A 19,593-nucleotide genomic window follows, 5' to 3' on the forward strand; every position below is an offset into this window, starting at 1 on the left:
GAGACTAGAAATTGTATAAGCCAAATGCAGTTGGGTTAAGTTGGGTTAAATTGCACTGGATAAGTATGAATTGAGTTGAATTGAATTGAGTTGGGTTGAAGTGTGCTGAGTCATTTGAGGTCATATTTGTCTGGGTTGAACAGGCTAGGTTCCACTGAGTTAGGTTAGATTGATCCATATTTGATTCAATTGAATTGTGTTCAGTTATATTGGATTAGGTTGAGTTGACTTGGGTTTAATTGCGCTGGGTTGGGTTGAGTTCAATTAGTTTAGATTTAGTTGGATTGGAGTTAAAAAGTTGAACTGAGCTGAGTCCATTTTGGTTGAGTTGGGTTATGTTAATTTATATTAGGCTGGATTGATCTGAGTTGAATTGGGTTGGGTTGAGTTGGGTTTAGTTAGGTTGAACTGGACTGGAGTTGGGCTGAGTTGGATTGGTTTAAATTGGGGAGGGTTTGGTAGATTCGAGTTAGCCTGGGTTGGGTTGAGTTGAGTTATGTTGAACTGGGCTGGATCAGGTTGAATTGGATTGCATCATGTTAAGTTGGGTTGGTTAGTTTAAACTGGTCTTGGCTGAGTTGAATTGAGTTGAGTTGAGCTGAATTAAGCTAACACAGGCTGGGTTAGGTTGAGTTGAATCAGACTGGCATAAGTTGAGTTGTGTGGGTTAAGTGGGCTTATTTGAGTATAGTTAAGTTCAGTTAAGTGAACAAAATTCAATACAGCAAATACTTATCAAATGCCTACTGTGTAAAAGGCACTATGCTAGGCACTTGGGATATGTATAGGAAGCAAGATTATCACTACCCTTAGTAGCTTATATTTTGCTGGAGGGTGTGACAGATGAACATATAAATAAATATAAGCTCATTTGAAAAGGAAGAGAGTATTAACAGTTGAGGAATTGGGGGAAGGCTTCATGAAATGAGGGGTGCCTGAGCCAAACTTTTAAGGAAGATAAGGATTCTACAAGGGGGAGATGAGGATGGAGTACATTTATAGACATGGAGGTCTATTGACACAAATGTACAGTTGTAGGAGATGGAAAACCGCATCTGAGGAACACCTAGTGAGACAGGCTAGAAAATAAGATATATGAAGAGAAATAATGTGAAATAAGGCAGGAATAGGAGAAAGTCTGATTTTGTGGATAATTAAACACTGGGATGAAGAATCTGTATTTTGTCCTAGAGGCAACAGGGAAATATTGAGTGTACTTGAGAAGCAGAGTGACACAGTTAGCTCTGTGATCCAGGAAGATTATTTTCGTAGCAGCATACTGGATTGGAGAAGGCTGAGCCTGGAAGGGAGATTAATTAGGAGACAATTGCAATGATGAGGGAGATGATGAGAACCTGAGTTAGGATGGTGGTCTTGGAAGTAGAAAGAAGAGAATGGATATGAATGTGACAGGTGCTGTGGAGGTAGAAAAAACAAATCTGATTGGGTATGGAGAGTGAAGGAAAGGAAAGAGTGGAGATGACTGAAATTATAACCCTAGGTGACTGGAAAATGGTAGTGCACTTGGTAAATAAGTCTGGAGAAAAAATGGATTAACTTTAGGGAGTTCATTTCAGTATGATTCAATTAAATTCCATTGATTTCAATTCAGTTGAGTGAATTTAGCTGAGTTGCTTTCAGTTGAGTTGGGACGAGTTCAGGCCCAATCCAAATCTAGCAAGCATCTATTAAGCACCTGTGCTAAACTGGTGACACAAAGACAAGTTGAAAGATTATCCCCACTCTTCAGGAGTTTCCATTCTATTTCTCTTATGATATGTAAGCAGATAAGCTTATACATGAAAAATTGAGTAAGAGAGAGCAGCAGAAATCGGGGCGGGGAGGGGCGGTACGGAAAGGCTTCCCTTAGGAAGTATCACTTGAGCGGAGCCTTGAGTGAACCTCAACCAGAAGTAGAGGTGAGGAAAAAGTGCTTTCCAGCCTTGCAAAAGTGAGTAGGCAGGAGATGGAATGCTAAGCTTAAGAAACATCAAATAGGCCAGTTTGGTTGGAAAATAGTTTGTGAAGAGGTAATGGCCACTAAACCTGGAAAGGTAGCTGGGAACCAAAATGTGAAGGCCTTTAAATAGCATCCCAAGGAGTTGGGATTTTTATTTTGTGGTAATAGGGAGCCAGTAAAGATTTTAGAGCAGGGAAGTGACATAGGATTGTACTTTAGGAAGATTATCTTGATAATTATGTGGAGGATGGCTTGGAGACAGGAGAGATTACAAGCCTGGACTCCATTTAGGAGACTGTTTTAATAATCCAGGCAAGAGGTGATGAGGGCCTGAACAAGAGTGGTGGTTATCTGAGTGGGGAGAAGCTAGATTTTCCTTCTATAGCAAAGATCAAGGATAATGCTAAGGTTACAAACCTGAGTAACTGCAAAAGGGTAGTGCCCTCAACAGAAATGGAAATGTTTGGAGGCAGGGTGAGTCGAGGGTGAAAGATAATGAGTTCGGTTTTGGAGGGGTTGAGTTGGAGATGTCTGTGGGGCATCTAGGCAGTTGGTGAGATAGCACTGGAGGTCAGGAAAGAGACTCAGAGCAGATGTACAGATATGGAAGTTATCTGCATAGAAATTATAACTGACCCCATTAAAAGTGGTGAGATCACCAAGAGAGAAGGGATAGAGAGAGGAAAGAAGAGGACCTAAGACAATAGTGTCCCACAGATATACAGGGGTGATATGGATATCACATCCCTTCCTGTTCCAATTCCTCTTCAAGAAGCCTTAAGAAAGATGAAGGAGGGGCAGCTAGGCAGCACAGTGGATAGAGCACTGGCCCTGAAGTCAGGAGGACCTAAGTTCAAATCTGGCCTCAGACACATAACACTCACTAGTTGTGTGACTCTGGGCAAGTCACTTAACCCCAATTGCCTCACAAAAAAAAAAAGATGAAGGGATTCTCTATATTATATGGAGGAATGGACTCTGTAGTTGCAGGGAATGGGGTTCAGGAGCAAAGAATTAGTTGGAATATGACCTCTGGAACCACCCAAACATCACATCTGAATTCCCTACTTTCTCAAAATAATGAAGCATCTTCCTCACCTTCCCCGTCAGCCTACAAAATAAGCAGATCCAGATGAATTGTCCTCATGATAGACATCAACATTGACCTTTTCAGGCTAAGAAGGGTGAGGTGCCTCCAGAGGAGCAGGGACCCAGCATCAAGAACCTAGACTTTTGGTCCAAGCTCATCACACTCATCGTGTCTATCATTGAGGAAGACAAAAACTCCTATACACCCTGCCTCAACCAGTGAGTGGAGGAAGGGGAAAAGATGAATGTGGGTGTGGGCAAACTTTGCAAATGTGTGTCATTGGGTGAATGTGTATGGCAAAGGGTATTTAGAAAGGGAGAGGCAGAAGGGGGAAAGGGAGAGAGGAAGAAAGAAGAGACAGAAAATGCGGCTAACTGAATTGCGTGTGTATACATACATATATGCATGTATGTGTGTGTATGTTCAGTTGTGTTTTTTAGTCATGTCTGACTCTTGTGACCCCATTTGGGGCTTTCTTGGCAAAGATGCTAGAGTGATTTGCCATTTCCTTTTCCAGATATATACATATACATGTATTGTGTGTATATATAAATTTATACATAGTATATATGTGTGCTTGTGTCTATGTGGGTAATGACTCATATGCATAACTTTGCATATGTGAATAATCATATATGGGTGCTTATTTGTAGGGAATTGTGTGTATGAGTATTATGTGTGTGTGTGTGTGTGTGCGCGCGCGCACGCGCGTGCGTGTCTGTGCAAGGTGCAACTGTATACATTTAGGTAGCTATATGTATTATCAAATCAACATTTATTAAATGCCTTTTATGTACCAAGTACTATGCTAAGTGCTGGGTATGTGTGGAATTGTGCATGTGGGAAGCTGTTTAGTTATATGCATGAGTGTAGCTCTGTGTATGAGATCCACCCTATCCTCAGGACTTTGAGTGGAGGAAACTGAAATTTATGGTGAAAATGAGCATTTAGTGTGAGTAAAAATGGGATCAGGCTGACCAATATTGGGAAATCAGCAAATCAAAAGGAAATGAGCATACACTCACTTTCCCAGAGGAGAGATTGTTGCCAGGTATAGGCTGGGGGCCCAGGAAAGGGGAGGCAGCTAAGACAGGAAAGAGGGGGTAAAGATGCTAGACTCTGAGAAACAACAGGGTCCTAAGTCTAGGAATTCAGAGTCAGAAAGAATAGTGCTAAAGAACAGGGGCGACCTTCAATCCTAGGAAGGGGGGGGGCTCTCAGCTGTGTTCTTATTCTGCCTATTGGGTGTGAGTGGCTCTGGGCTCAGAGGTGATCATTACAGCCTGAAGGAGGTCAGAGTACTGTGGAAGAACCATAAACCACAGGACCATAGACGTAGAGGTGGAAGCAATCTTAGTTCAAATCCGCCCTCAGACGCCCTCATTTTACATATGAAGGAACTCAGCCAGGAACCTCAAACAACTTGCCCAACATCTCACAGATAGTAAATAGTAGAGACAGAATTGGCATCTACATCCCCTGGCTCCAAATCCGATCCTCTTTCTGAGGTGACCCCAATGAGACAGACAGAGACTCAGAGAGAGACAGAGACCCAGAGAGAGAGAGAGAGAAAGAGAGAGAGAGAGAGAGAGAGAGAGAGAGAGAGAGAGAGAGAGAGAGAGAAAGTCCAAGTGTGTTCTGTCTATGGAGAGAGGATGGAGAAAAGAGGAAAGAGGGAGAAAGCCAGGGGCAGCAGAGGGAGCCCCCTGGTGGCCAGCTCCCTCATCTCAGCCTTTTCCTCCTGTCTCCTTCCCCTCCCTTCCTCCTTCCTTCCACACTCTTTGGCAAAAGGTTTCCCCAAGAACTGAACGTGGGCAAGATCAGTGCGGAGGTGATGTGGAACTTGTTTGCTCAGGACATGAAGTATGCCATGGAGGGTGAGGAACCTGTCCCCAGAGCCTCTGTCCCCCTGGGTGGCTTGTTTGCCCCCCAACCCTTTGCCTGGACTGCCAGGGGACAACAGAGTGCTTCCTTTGTACAAGACCTGTGAGCTGTAAGCGAGACCTGCTTCCTTCCAGTCCCCGCTTCTGAGGCCTGGAGAATTCCCGGCTTCTAAGAAAGTAGAGTACTTAGAGAGGAATCTTAGAGATCTCCTGGTCCAGTCCCCTAGAATTACAGAGAGTAACAATAACAACAGCTAATATTTATATAGGGCTTTGGTGTTACAAGAATAACAACAATGAAAGCTAGCATTTATATAGGGCTTTAGGTTGGGAAAACACTTTCCATACATTGTCTCATTCCACTTTACATGTTATCTTATTTGATCCTCTCAGTAACCCTATGAGGCAGGTGCCCTTATTATCCTCATTTTACTGATGAAGACATTGAGGCCCAGAGAAGGAAAGAGTCTTGCCCAAAGTCACACAGCTAGTAAGTGGCAGAGTTGAGTCTTGGGTCGAAGTGAGGATTCAACACAGATCCTCTGACTCCAGATCCAGTCTTGCCTGGGGTTGAGGCTCAGCCATGGGCTGGGGGAAGAAGACAGGACAGGCCTTTTCTCTGAGCCGTCCTGCTTCCTATCTCTGTACCTTGCTCCTCTTCCCAGAGCATGACAAACACCGATTGTGCAAAAGTGCCGACTACATGAACTTGCACTTCAAAGTCAAATGGTTGTACAATGAGTACGTGACCGAGCTGCCCTCCTTCAAGGACCGTGTGCCTGAGTACCCTGCGTAAGTCATGTTGCTCCCCTCTCCTAAGCTGGGCTGTGTGGGAGAAAGGGAGAGAGGAAGACAGTGGATTACCTACCATTCCCTGACCTGGGATAGGTGCTGCAGAGGAAGCTATGGTGGGGAGGGGGTCATTGTCCTGGCATGGATGCATTGGGAGATTATGGGAGGTGGGGACTGAGAGTAACTAGGCAGACATCTCCCATTGCAGGTGGTTTGAGCCCTTTGTTATCCAGTGGCTGGATGAGAACGAGGAGGTGTCCCGGGACTTCCTCCATGGAGCTTTGGAGCGTGACAAGAAGGATGGGGTGAGGCAGAGAGCCCCGGCAGGTGGGGAGTGAGAAGGAAGGTGTGGCTCCCCAAGCTTCCCTGACCCACCCCAAAGCCTAGCCTGGTGTTTATGAACCCATCAGAGTATCTAACCCAGCCCTTTTCTCCCACCCCAGTCTTGGACTAGCCCTGGAGCTGATTAGTCTTAACTCAGACATTTATCTCAGATGAGTTTGGTGGAAAGATGATATCCCCACCCAGGACGAAGTCAGACCCCAGACTTCCAGTTTCCTTGAGTGAGCATCAAAGACTCACTATTCTAGGATATTCCAAGGAAGCTCTTCTCCAAGTCCAGGTTCCTCTGGAGGCCCCTATTCTGTCACTCCGCAGACCTAGAATAGGGCTTCAAACATCTTCTTAGGCTCCAGGAGCCCAACCATGGTCTAAAGGACACAAGCCTGCATTCCCTTAAGGCTTAAGACTGGGGTAGAGTGGCGAGCAGTCTCACAATGTGGAAAGTGAAGGTCCTACATTCACCCCACTTCCTGTATACACTTCCTCAGTGTTCACTTGTGCCAGGTAGCTTCTATGCCCACTGATACAACCTTCTTCTTCATTCCTTGGCCCTCTACAGTTCCAGCAGACTTCTGAGCACGCCCTATTCTCCTGCTCCGTGGTGGATGTCTTCTCCCAGCTCAACCAGAGCTTCGAGATCATCAAGAAACTTGAATGTCCTGACCCCCAGATTGTAGGCCATTACATGCGCCGATTTGCCAAGGTACTGGGGTCAGATGGGGTGGGGGTAAATTAGCCACTAGGAGTCAGAGCCACTAGGAAAGGATTCAGCCTGCACTCACATTTTTATAGACATTAGAAAATATATCTAGGTGAGATCTTTCAGGTGGGAAGAACTTACACCAAGAGAAATCCCTATATGATGAGTTTTCTGGACAACAGGAAACTGGATTGATAGAGAAGGAAAAGAAATAGGCATTCCAGGAGGAGGGCATGTCCTGAGCAAAAGTGTGGAAGCAGGAATTTGCTTGACTATGAAGGATAGGAGTGGGAGGGGAGGGAAATAGTGACTAGAAGGACCTGACTGGAGTGGACAAGGCAGCCATGTGTTTCAGGCCAGATCGTTTGGCAATGAAGGTATCAACTAAATATAACCATCTACCCCGTTTCCTATCTGAGCCAAGGTCATCCATGGTCAGTGTGACCACGGGCAAGTAACTTCCCCCTCTGAAAATAATTTTCCTCATCAGTAAAACAAAGGGATGAAACTAAGTGATTTTTTGGGAATCTTCCAGCTCTAAATCTTACAATCCTAAAATGAAATGACATTTGGGAACTATGTCGGAAAAACCTTATAATGCTGTGTAAATGTAAAGATTATCATTACCTAGCTTGAATCTTTCTGGAAGTATTTTGAGAACCATTGAACTTTAGTTTAAATGTGTTTCCTGAATCTTCTTCCCTGGGTTTTCAGAGCCCTCAATGGATTGACCATCCAACTAAATGGCTTTTTATCATGGAATCATAAGGGAACTTCAGGGATTAGCGAGGTTAAGCAGGGATCCCCTCACTACATACTTGGGGAATGATAACTGAGCCTGCAATTGAAAACTTCCAGTGACACTACTTCTCAAGGCAGATCTTTCCATTTCTGGGTGGTTCTAATTGTTATAAAATCTTTCCACATATCAAGCCTAAATCTTCAACTTTCTCCCATTGCTCCTATTCGGCCATTGCTAGGACCAAGTGGAATAAGTTTGATCTCTCTTCGATTTGAGAGGCCTTCAATCACTGAAAAGAACTATTATGCCCCTCCCTCCCCCCAGACTTTTCTTCTCCAGACTAAACACCCCCAGTTCCTTCAATTGAATCTTCTATGACAAAATTTCCAATGCCCTTGCCACCCTGGTCACCCTCCTCTAAATGCTCTCCAATTTGTCAATGTCTTTCCTATGATATGCTGCTCAGAAATGAGGACATATATGGACTGACCTGAGCAGAAAACAGAAGGACTCTCATCTGCCTTGTCCAGGACTTGTCCAGGACAGAATACTTCTGTTAACACAACCAAAGAAGGCATTAGCTTTTGGAGGCTTCCATATCATGCTGTTAACTCTTACTGAGTTTGGAGTCTTTTTCACATCAATTGTCCATGTTTCTCCATCCTATACTTGTGCCACTGATTTTTTTTTAACATAAGAGAGAGACTTTACATTTACCCTTGTTTAATTTCATCTTATTAGATTTGACTCAACATTCTAACCTTTCCAGATCTTTTGGGATCCTGATTCTTAATATGCAACATGTTCGCTAATCCTACCAGCTTGTGTCATCTGTAAATGAGAATTCTATACGTACCTTCATCCAAGTCTTTGAAAAAAAATAAACAAAATAGAGATGGAGATAGAACTCTGTTCTCTCCAACAGTAAACTCCCACAAGATTGATATTGAACTATTAATTGCCTCTCTGAGTCTAGTCATTCAAACAGCTGTGAAATCAGCTATTACAATCTGGTCAATATGTCTCCATTTTGTCTACAAGGATACTATGAGACAGATTTCATGAATTCCTTGTTGAATGAAATCCGGTTATGTTGTGACTAAAGCATTTTCTTGACCTACCAATCTAGTAACCCTGCAAAAAAAAGGAAATTATGTTAGACTGGAAAGATTTATTCTTGCTAAATCCATGCTGGAATGTTGTGATTGCTACTTCCCTTTGTAAGTGCTCACAGACTGATTCTTTATTAATCTACTGGAGACTTTTGCCATGGATTGACATCAGGTTCACCAGCCTGTAGTCTGAAAAGCTATAGTTTTTCTCCCTTTTGAAAATCCACACAGTGTTCGCCTGTCTCTCTTCCTGAGACACACCTCATTCACTGCCAGACCACCAAACCCTCACAGATATATCTCAGTACCCTGGAACGTGGTCTGTCCAGGCCTGGTGATGTGATTTCATTGTGAACATCAAGGGACTTTCTTTCAAGCTCCTCATTTCCTGTTAGCCATTTTTGCTTCTATCGTGCTGAAGGTTGGGTAGTTCTGCCTTCTTTTTGTCCTGGTCTCATCTACTCCAAATCCAGCTCTGTTATGATTTCCCTTTGGGACGCTGGGCTGGATGACCGGTAATCAGGGGTGCTATCTATAGAGTGGACTCCTGTTCAAGTATAGATCAGACTGAGTTGTCTCTGAGGTCTTTCCCAACTCTGAGGTTCCATGATTACAGATGTGCATTCCATCCCTGCCCAAGAGATCATCATTCCTATAGCTGAAGTCACAATGCAGAGACCCAAATCCTATTCTCTGACATCATCTTCTCAGCCCACTGCTCATTTCCCAAATCCTATTTTCTCTTCTGAAGCCTCTACCTTTACTAGACAGCAGGAAGGAAAACACCACCTAGGCACCTAAGATCTTTAGCTTCCTGCCCAGCTGTTCATAACCCTAAAGATGATTCTTAGTTTCTTTATGGTGGTATCATCTGTCAGCCCATAAGTCACAAGAAGGTAATAGTGATTGTTGAGTTGTCTTGTCCTGGATTCCTGTCCCCAGGAAAACAGAAGAATTCCCAGTTGGTGATATCAGGTCAACACATAGCAGCTGCCACATCCCTCAGCAGCAAATCACAAACCAACAGGGTACATCTCTTTATCCTGCGTCCAATAATGGAAATCTTCATGATTAGTATCCTCATGGATGTGGGTTCTTTAGGGAACAGGGATTTAATTCTCTCTTCAGTTTTATTAGACATCATGAGCTATAATGAGCTCAGCTCCTGATAAACTATGGCTGCTTGGGCAACTAGGCGGTGCGGTGGACAGAGTGCTGAACCCGAGTCTTCCAGGCTCAAGATCTTTGGCTGTGTGAATGAGGCACATCACTTAACTGTTCTCTTCCTCAGTTTCTTCATCTGTAAAATGGGGATAATAAAAGCACCTACCTTGCAGTGTTGCTATGAGGATCAACTGCGATGTCTGAAAAGCGCTTTGCAAACCCGGAAGCCAAACAGAGATGCTAGCTGCCAACCACTAGTCTTATTGTTGTTTATCATTGTGAGGAGTTGGTTCATGGCCCTGTCCCACGACCACTGGCAGAGCCACGTGGTCCTCATCCTTTGTGTGCTGTCTTGTCTCTATGCTTCCCCCGCAGACAATCAGCAACGTCCTGTTGCAGTATGCTGAGATCATCTCCAAGGACTTCACCACCTACTGCTCTAAGGAGAAGGAAAAAGTGGTAACGTGTGCTCCCCTCCCCCTCCGGCTCCTGGGGCCCTCCTTGCCCACTCCTACTACATCACCCCCTATTTGGGTCACACAAACCTGAACACATTGTGTGTGTGTGTGTGTGTGTGTGTGTTCACATGTGGTAATGACCGTGGGTATTTGAAGATATATGAAACAGCATTGGAAACACCACCAGATTTGAAGTTAAAAGACCTAGGCTTAAGCCTTTGCTCTGTTAGGACAATACCTTATGACCCTGGGCAGGGCATTTTTCGCCTTTGGGTCTTAGTTTTCTCATATTATAGGGGAATTGGATTAAATGATCTCTAAGATGCCTTCCAACTTTAATTTCTATGAGTCTGTGTAAGAGGCAGAGAGAGAGACAGACAGGGAGAGAGACAGAGAGGGAGAGAGGGGAAAAGGAGGGGGAGGGGGAGGGAGGGAGGAGGAGAAGCAGATGGCAGAGAAGTATCAGAAGGAAGAAGAGCTGAGTCTGAGGGTGTGTGTCTATGGGGGTCTATCTATACAGAGTGTTTTAAGACTACAACCTAACTAATATTAAAAATTTAGACCATCCATTAGACTACCATTTAGATAGGTATAGAGGCTAGAACTGTGATTTCCTTGGTATAGGGAACTCCCTAGAGAGGAACTCCCTCTTCCAATGAAAGTTAGCTGTGTCTTGGTAACGTATTTCTTAGAATTGCCTTGTGTCTTAAGAGGTCAAGTAGGGGCAGCTTGGTGGCACAGTGGATAGAGCACTGGCCCTGAAGTCAAGAGGACCTGACTTCAAATCCAGCCTCAGACCAAACACTTGACACTTACTAGCTGTGTGACCCTGGGCAAGTCACTTAACCCCAATTGCCTAAAAAAAATAAAGAGGTCAAATGACTTGCCTAGGGCCACAGACCTAGTATGTGTTACCAGGCAGGATTTAAACCCAGGTCTTCCTGACTCCAAGGCTGGCCCCTCTATAAGCTATGTTGCATTGACCAGTCCAGCTGCAATGTGGTTCCCAAGTGCATCCTTTCTCCAATCTTTCACAATCTTTATGTATGGCCTTCCTGCCTCTTACCTCAGACCTGCTCCATAGACAGATAAATATAGATTAAGGTAGACAGATCTAGATGATATAGATATCTATATAGAGATAGATACATATGTACATATACACATACATGTATGCACAATATACATGCATGTGCATATACAACATGTGAGCATGTTCTTCTTTGGCCATACCCCAGAACTGTTACTAGCAGGCTGTATGCAGAGAATGGGGTACCGAAGAGTGCACTTCAGCCTCTCAGAGGGTATGTACTCCGCCTTTACTGGACAAGCATTCAGAGATTTGGAATTAACTTTCGAGCAAAGATGTATTCTATTTCTTTGAAGAAAAGTGTGATGAAACCAGCTCAGAATGCTATCTTACCTTGACCCACTCCTCTTGAAGGAGCAGTATCTTAAAACTGGTGGAGAGGGGAAGAGAGGAAGAGCTTTTCTAAAGAGGCAATATTTAGACCCATATCACTTCTTGTCCACATTTACTTCAATCATACCAGACATTCAATTCAACCCCTTGGATGTAGTATTTGTGTATGTGTGTCTGTCTGTCTGTCTGTCTGCAGGTGCATTTTTATGTCTAAGGGTAGATGGGTGTGTACAGAACATATAACTGATGTGACCAGATGTGCCTGTGGGTGACTTCCCTTTCTCCTACACCCAGTTGCCTCATCTGCCTACAGTCTCCATCACCTCCCTCCCTCCCTTTCCCTTACTTTGCCCCCAAAGTCCTTGCTCTATTCCTTTCCCTCAGGACCCGGCTCACTTGGCCACTGTCCTCAGTCCCTCCCATACACTAGGGCCATAACTTACACTTCCTTACCAGAAGGGAGTATGACTGTTACTCTATCTTCTTATCTCTGACTCAACTTTTGAGGAATCCTAGAGACCCCAAAGTCCACCTTTAGTTTCCAGACATGCTGCTAAATCCCAGTGTGATGCTGGGCATATCATCATCCTCTGTCTAGGTCTTTGATTCCCATCTCTGCCTAAGGACTCTGAAGTTACCGCAGCCCCTTCCCTGTTGCCTGGGGTGGAAGGTGGGGGCAGGGGTGCTGATCAGGGGTCTCTCATGACCTGTGCTTGCAAGAAGAGCCCCAGGGTATGGATTCTGACCCTCTGGTATCTCCTGCCTCACCCCACAGCCATGCATCCTCATGAACAATACACAGCAACTTCGGGTGCAACTGGAGAAGATGTTTGAGGCCATGGGTGGGAAGGAGGTAAGACTTGACTGGAGGGACATGGGAAGAGCAGGGGCCCCAGATGTGCTCTCTCTGATCCAGCATGTCCTCAATGATCTCTTCTGTTCTCTCTGACTTGCATCACCTCGGACCTATGACCACTTAGACTCCTTCGTCCCCTCTTACCCAGAACTAGGTTGTCCAGCAAGCTCCCTAGGCAAGTGCCCAAGATCAGTGGAAACAAAACTCTTAGCCTGGGTCCCTCCTCTTCTTTTTCTGAATCAAGGGCCCTGAGGTAGATGGGTGAGAGGCAGAGTCCTGGCTTCCTCCTCCACCTTTACTCCAGACTCACTCAACTTCATTTACCTTGAACACTAAGGAAGAGATGACTGACCAGGAGGGCTCATGGGATGGGATCAAGAAAGGAATACAGACCTTCCATGGTATTCACAGGGGCCAGAACTGGGAGGAACTTGAAGATAAATAGACAGGAAAGTCTCCTTTTCCTTGTTCCCTGTAAGAGTTGCCTGGATGAAAGCATTGATGATGGATTTACCAAATTTGCAGAGTGCACAAAGTTCAACGTCAAGGGCAACACCTTAGCTGTCAGGCTTAGGATCCATCAAACCCTTTGCATTTTATACCAATTTCAATAAGGTGAAATTAGAGACAAATATAAAACTCAACACTTAGCTTCAATCATTTTCACGTGTGTATGTGTGTGTGTGTGTGTATATGTGTGTTGTGCAGGGGAGGGAAAGGGACATGAGTGGATGAACGGTAATATCTGAAGATGACCTATGGCTCTTACTAAACTGAAAGTTGAACAGGAGTCATCTGTGTGATGTGGCCACCAAAAAATGCTAGCAGGATCTCAGGGTGCACTAAGAGAGGCCTGGTGTACGCATGCCAGCTGATGGACTCTTCGGACGTCTCAAAAGTCCAGACCACAATGAAGTCCTCCCGCTGCCCCCTTCCCTGGTCAGGGAACATCTGGAGCCCTGGGTTCAGTTGTAGGTATTAGGTTTTCGGAAAGCCACTGACAACCTAGAGTATGTCCAAAGGAAGGTAATCAAAATGGCGAGGGGACTGCAGACCACGCTAACTATAAGCAAGTGAAGGAAAGTGGGTATTTTCCTGGGGGGATGTGGACCTCCTTCAAGTATGTAAAGGGCTCTTTTATGGAAGAGGAATCAGACTTGGCCTCCCTGAAGGTGAGGCGAGGGACAACGTGGGGAAGTTGTAGGAAGGTCGATTTCAGCATCAATCCAATTCAACAAGTATCTATTATGTGCCAGGCACCAGTAATACAAAGACAAAAATGAAACAGTCCCTGTCCTCAATAAAGATATATTTTACTAAAAAGCGGGGGGGGGGGGAATTGTAAAGGAAAACCTCTCCAACAGCTAGAGCTACATACATGTGGAAAAGGCAGGCTCCAGCGTTAGGGAGGTTTTCAAGTAGAGACTGGATGACACTCTTCAGGGATGTTAGAAGGGATTCCTTCTCTGATTGGGCTCTAGGGCCTTAGAGATTCTATGATCTTCTGGGCCTCTGGTCAAAGGGCGTTGTCAGTCTGGCCAGTTAGATCAGTTGAGGGAGGTGGTGCCTACTGACCCCAGAAGGACTGAACCTCCAACTATTCTGACTCTTCCTTGCCCCTCTGAGTGCATGGGTCCACTCTGACCACAGTCTCCACCGTTCCCTGTCCCCAGCTGGATGCTGAAGCCAGTGACATCCTGAAGGAGCTTCAGGTGAAACTCAATAATGTGCTAGATGAGCTCAGTCGACTCTTTGCCACCAGGTGTGTGAGTATTTGTGTAGGTATGCCTGTGCACAGTGAGGGGAGAACGGAGGGAAGGGGAGAACTAGGCCTCTGGACTCCTGGACCTCAGCCATCAGAGGACTCTGGGAAGAGGCCCCAGGAGTAATAGGGCCAGGTTTGAGGTGGGGGTGTGTATGTGGTGGGGGGAGGGAAGTGTCTGCATGGAAGAATTTCAATCCCAAAACTACAGCCCTGACCTCATCACTCCATCCCTCTATCCCCTCAATCATTCCATCCCTATGTCTCCCTGACCCAATCACTCTGCTTCCTTTCCTCATTCCTCTGCCCCAGGCACTCCACACCCTCACCTGACCCCTTCTTTGCCTCTGCCCCCATCCCAAACCTCCCTGTTCTGGGGGATCAGGGCTGCCCTTCAGGGAGCCCCAGGCTGATGACTAGCCCTATGCCCCTAGCTTCCAGCCACACATAGAAGAGTGTGTCAAGCAGATGGGGGACATCCTGAGTCAAGTGAAGGGCACAGGAAATGTGCCAGCCAGTGCCTGCAGCAGCGTGGCCCAGGATGCTGATAATGTCCTGCAGCCCATCATGGACTTGTTGGACAGCAAGTGAGTCCCCACGCTCAGGGCCCAGAGCAAGGAGGGAAGGGATCACGTAGAGCCAGGAGAATGGGCTTGGAGGGAGGATCATTGGGAAGGAGGGCTTAGTGAGCGTGATGAGAACCGCAGAATCTTATTATGATAGATTCCTCGTCTATGCAGGTAGGTGGTGCAGTCGACAGAGCACCAGACCTACTGCCAGGAAGACCTGAGTTCAAATCTAGCCTGAACACACTTACTAGCAGTGTGTGACCCTAGCAAGTCACTTAACCCTGTTTGCCTCAGTTTCTCATCTGCAAAACGAGCTGGATAAGGAAATAACAAACCACTCTACTATCTGTGCCAAGAAAACCCCAAATGAGATCATGAAGAGTCAGACATGCCTGAAATGATGGAACAGCAACATTATCGCAGAAGCTTAGAATCATGATTTTCGACTCTTAGACTCACAATCACAACTCACACTTTAAGGCATACCGAGCACTTATCTGCATATCAACTCTTTGATGTAGGCGGTACAAATATCATTACTCCCGCTTTAATGACGAGGCTCAGAGAGAGGGAAATGACTTTTCAAGAGTCAGCCAGCTGTCAGGATTTGAACTAAGGTCTCACCCAACTCCAACACCCTACTAGTACCTTTTCATTTGAATTTCATGGGATCATAATACTTAGAGCTATAAGGAACCTTGTAGATCTTCTAGTCTAATCCCCTTGTTTTACAGATGAGGAAGCTGAGGCCCAGAGAAGGGAAGGGATTTGCCTAAGGTTATACAGGTACTAAGTAGCAGAATCAGAATCTGAACCCAAGACTTCTGACTCAAATTTTAGTACTCTTTCCAGGATACCATCAATAGAATCCTAGAATCTTAGACACTTAAAATTCTAGAATCTTAGCTTAATAGAATTCTAGAACTTTTGTCTCATAGACTGCTAGAATCTTAGACTAATACTTTCTTAGATTGTTAGAAACTTAGACTCGCAGACTCTTGAAATTCCAGAGTGCTACAATTTCGGAGTTTACTATAAGAGATTTTAGAGATGACCAGCTCCATATTTCCACCCAGCCCAGAAATCACTTGTTGGCTGAACTATAGTCAGAGCCTGGGGTTTGCAGGAGCCAAGTAAAGGGAAGGAAGGCTGGCAGTAGTGAGAGGGGTGGCTTTTTTGGGGTGGGGGGAGGAAGAGATGGAACCAGGGTTGCAAACTAGAGGGGAAGCATGATATGCCTGGAGACATGGTGGTCACCTGGGAACAGTGACAAGGGAAGCCTATACTTGGAATCCTCTCCAGCCTATCAGACGTGAGCTCCCCTTCCCCATAGCTAGAAGGCATCAGGAAGGACCTGTGCCACCTCTCTCTCTCCTCTACCTGCTGTGCTTTCTGAAGTGGGAAAGGGGAGAAGGTCTGAGACATGGGCGAGGTCCCTGCCAACCCATGGATGCCAGCCCAACTCCTCTAACCACTCCCTACCCCTAGCCTGACCCTCTTTGCCAAAATTTGTGAGAAGACGGTGCTGAAGCGAGTATTGAAAGAGCTCTGGAAGCTGGTGATGAACACAATGGAAAAGACGATAGTCCTGCCGCCCCTCACAGACCAGACGGTAAGTCTCAGCTGCGGGGTGCCACCACCCACCTGTGTTCTGCCTCTGCCTCTGACCAGGCAGGCCCCAAGAATTCAAAGTTGGGGCCTACTGAGTCACAAGCAGAACCCATGGACAGGTCAGAGAACAGAGACATCCAGGAACCAAGAGGTTAAGTGGAGACATGGGTTTGGGTCAGGGGTCAGAGGCATTATTAGAGAGTAAAAAGATCTGAGGACAGAAATCAGAGATGTCCTAGAGCAGAGACAGGAGAGAGGTCTGGAAACAGAAAGGTCAGAAGTCCCTTCATTTTCTTCCATCTCCAAGAAAAGGTTCATTCCTCCAAAAGGACACTTCCAAGATAGCTAGGGCAGGACCAGCGCCCAAGGGTAGGTAGGAGAGACTAGCCTAAGAGACTGCAGCCTTCACCTCCCTCCATCAGCCACGAGTTTGGGGCTGTAAGGAGGCCATCAGGGGCCCAAGAGAAACAAGGGATCTATGAGGAAGGAGAATGGCCCTAGAGAAGACACAAGAAGGGCTTTGGAGAAAGGGCGGGAAAATGGGGAAGATGGGATCCTTCCAATAGCCCTTTGTTGGATTCTTGGCAAGCTGTCTGAGCCCACCCCAAAAGGAGCCCCCTACCAGAGCAATACCCCTTTTGGGAGAGGGAGGGGTTACTCCCTGTGACTCCAGGACACCCAACATAGAAAGGAGGAAGGGGATTGAGTCATTAGGCCAAAGGTCTGAATGGGAACAGAGAATGAAGAACTGCTAAGAGTGGTGGAAGGGACCCCAGGACCAGTGGGGACCAAACCCCAAATCTGGTCACCAGAGGTGAAACTTAATAGAAGCCAGACGGTTTAGGACTGAACAGACAGTGCCTTCTGCAGGCCAACCTCAGAATGATGGGCTACACAGCCCTCTGTTAAGCAGAGACCACCTTAGACTGACCCTTAGAGGTATAGGAGAGAGTGGCCCAGCCTGAGGTCCAGCCTAGAAGGACAGAGACTGAGCCTCAACCCTTACCTATAGGAGGCAATCTTTTGCTAATTCTTGATTATTCCATCCCCCTGCGGCAGATGATTGTAAGTACAGCAGCCCATCTCTGTCTGTCTGTCCGCTCAGTGTTCAAACTTGGTTGGTCAGTCCCCTGTCTTGTGTGGCTGCACTCCACCTCACCACCCCAGCCCGGCCTTGGCCTTGGCCTCAGCACCTCCCCAATATCCTCATGTTCTCGAGAGCCCCTGCCTGGACGGACTGCTTGGTGCCAGTTGGGGTACTCACCACGGGCCCTGCCATTCAATGATTCTGCCTTATGTTTGTCTTGGGGGAGGAGGGGACCACTGAGGGAGGGAAGGGATGTCCCTCTCCCCCCCGGCCCCAGTCTTGCACTCTCTTCCCCATGCCCACAATGGCATGGGTAGTGCCCACAGCCCTGCCTTTGAACAACACAGTCTGGGGGGCAGAACCTATTATTCTATTTATTCTATAATCTGTATGCAATTCTGGGGATCCCTCTTTAGAAGCTGCCATTCCTGATTTCTCCTCTCCCCTTCTGTCTCTGACCAGAAATTACCTAGGAACAGGGTGGGGCAAATAATGCTATTGGGACAGACCAGTACCATGCCACCACCACCACCACCCCCAACTCCAACTGGAGACTTCATCTAGAACCCCTGATTCCTTTCCCAGAGAGTCACATAAACTTGCTTGGCCTGCAAGGATTTGGAATTGGAGGAAATGCTCCCTCTCCTTGTTCCTTCTAAGAACTGTCCTCTTCCCATCCCCACTAAGGGCTTTCCTATCCCTCCTTCCTGGCCTCAGAGGCTCTCCTCTTCCCTCTCCTCACCTCTCAGGGGTTCCCTTCTCCCCTTCCCTTCTCCCCACTCACCTACAAGCCAGGCCTTTGGGCCCCCTGGGAAACAGGATTCCCTGGGCAGATGGGAATACCAGACTTCCTAAAGCAGTGTGGGAGGGGATACCTAAATGACCCAGGTCAAGAGGCTCCACACCCCCTTTCCATCTTAGACCCACCAGCTCAGTGGGGGAAGGGGAAGGGGGAGAAGGCTTAGGGAGAAGAGGGGCCCCAACATAACAGTAACATCCATGTCCGCTATACACTAACCCCAGGCTCCCCATTCACACACACACACACACACACACACACTCACTGAAACATGCATTGTCATACACACATACAAATACTTAGAGATTCACACAGCTCCATAAATATGCTTATTCCCTCTCTAACACATAATTATTATGTGCCTAACACAGTTCTAGGCATGCCAGGAAGTTACAAAAGAAACCTAAGACAATTTCTGAATTCCTGTGCTCACACACACACAATTCTAATAAACACAGGAACATATGTGAATAGCTTCCTTTAAAGGTACCTCCACACACACATAGATATATACACATCATGCACCAGGACCCTCGAGCACCCACAGAAACACACATATATACATGCACAGCCTTACGATACCCCTTGACACCACTTGGCATAGTTGATGGACTTGTGACATTGTTTCTACAGGGAACGCTCTTGAGAAAACATGGCAAGGGATTAGAGAAGGTAATGAGGGTCGATCCCCAGCTGACCTGAGGCCCGGGCCCCACACTCAGCTCTGCCCGTGCTAAGCCTGTGTGTCTGTGTGCCTGTGTGCGTATGCTTGTGTGGGGAGTTAGACTGAGGATGGATTGGATAGAGAGAGTACAGATGGCTGGGAAGATATAGTCAGGGGACAGACAATCAGGGCTTGACTTTGTAGGGAGGTAGTTCTGTGTATGATGAGTGTAGGTGTGTGTTAAGTGCACAGGTGTCTGCACAATGAATATAATTCACATCCCCTCACAACAAACTACCAATGGCCCCCAGCATATGCTGAAATATCTCAGTATCAGGCAATGCTCTACCAACCAGACCATCCCCTCTGGCTTGGAGGGCTATTTCTTACACAACAATTTGCATTGTGATGGTTTGTTGAGATGGGATTTGACCTACAGAGAAGGTAAAGTGTGTGTGTTTATGTGTGCACATGTGTACATTTGTTCACATGCATGTAGAAGCAACCCCCTCTTTTCAACTTTACCTTCCTCTCTCACTGCTTGATGAGCAGGGGATGTCATTTCTGGCAGTGACTCCT

General features: G+C 46.3%; 1 protein-coding gene across 7 annotated transcripts in view; it reads left to right on the plus strand.

Moving 5' to 3' along the window:
- UNC13A (unc-13 homolog A) overlaps nucleotides 1-19,593 on the plus strand; it is a 91,242-nt gene that overhangs the window by 51,699 nt on the left and 19,950 nt on the right. For 5 of the 7 annotated variants that reach the window (XM_078154023.1, XM_078154024.1, XM_078154025.1 and 2 more), the window contains 11 exons: nucleotides 3,135-3,268; nucleotides 4,842-4,927; nucleotides 5,599-5,725; nucleotides 5,934-6,030; nucleotides 6,627-6,770; nucleotides 10,161-10,244; nucleotides 12,442-12,519; nucleotides 14,196-14,284; nucleotides 14,719-14,871; nucleotides 16,342-16,465; nucleotides 18,984-19,022. In XM_078154023.1, coding sequence (XP_078010149.1) covers nucleotides 3,135-3,268; nucleotides 4,842-4,927; nucleotides 5,599-5,725; nucleotides 5,934-6,030; nucleotides 6,627-6,770; nucleotides 10,161-10,244; nucleotides 12,442-12,519; nucleotides 14,196-14,284; nucleotides 14,719-14,871; nucleotides 16,342-16,465; nucleotides 18,984-19,022 — 1,155 coding nt within the window. The remainder of the gene's footprint in view (nucleotides 1-3,134; nucleotides 3,269-4,841; nucleotides 4,928-5,598; nucleotides 5,726-5,933; nucleotides 6,031-6,626; nucleotides 6,771-10,160; nucleotides 10,245-12,441; nucleotides 12,520-14,195; nucleotides 14,285-14,718; nucleotides 14,872-16,341; nucleotides 16,466-18,983; nucleotides 19,023-19,593) is intronic. The other 2 variants (XM_020969408.2, XM_078154027.1) reach the window with 1 other exon arrangement.

The sequence above is a fragment of the Phascolarctos cinereus genome, unplaced genomic scaffold, assembly GCF_003287225.1.
Source record: "Phascolarctos cinereus isolate Bilbo 61053 unplaced genomic scaffold, phaCin_HiC Scaffold_4;HRSCAF=312, whole genome shotgun sequence".
NCBI classification, from domain to species: Eukaryota; Metazoa; Chordata; class Mammalia; order Diprotodontia; family Phascolarctidae; genus Phascolarctos; species Phascolarctos cinereus.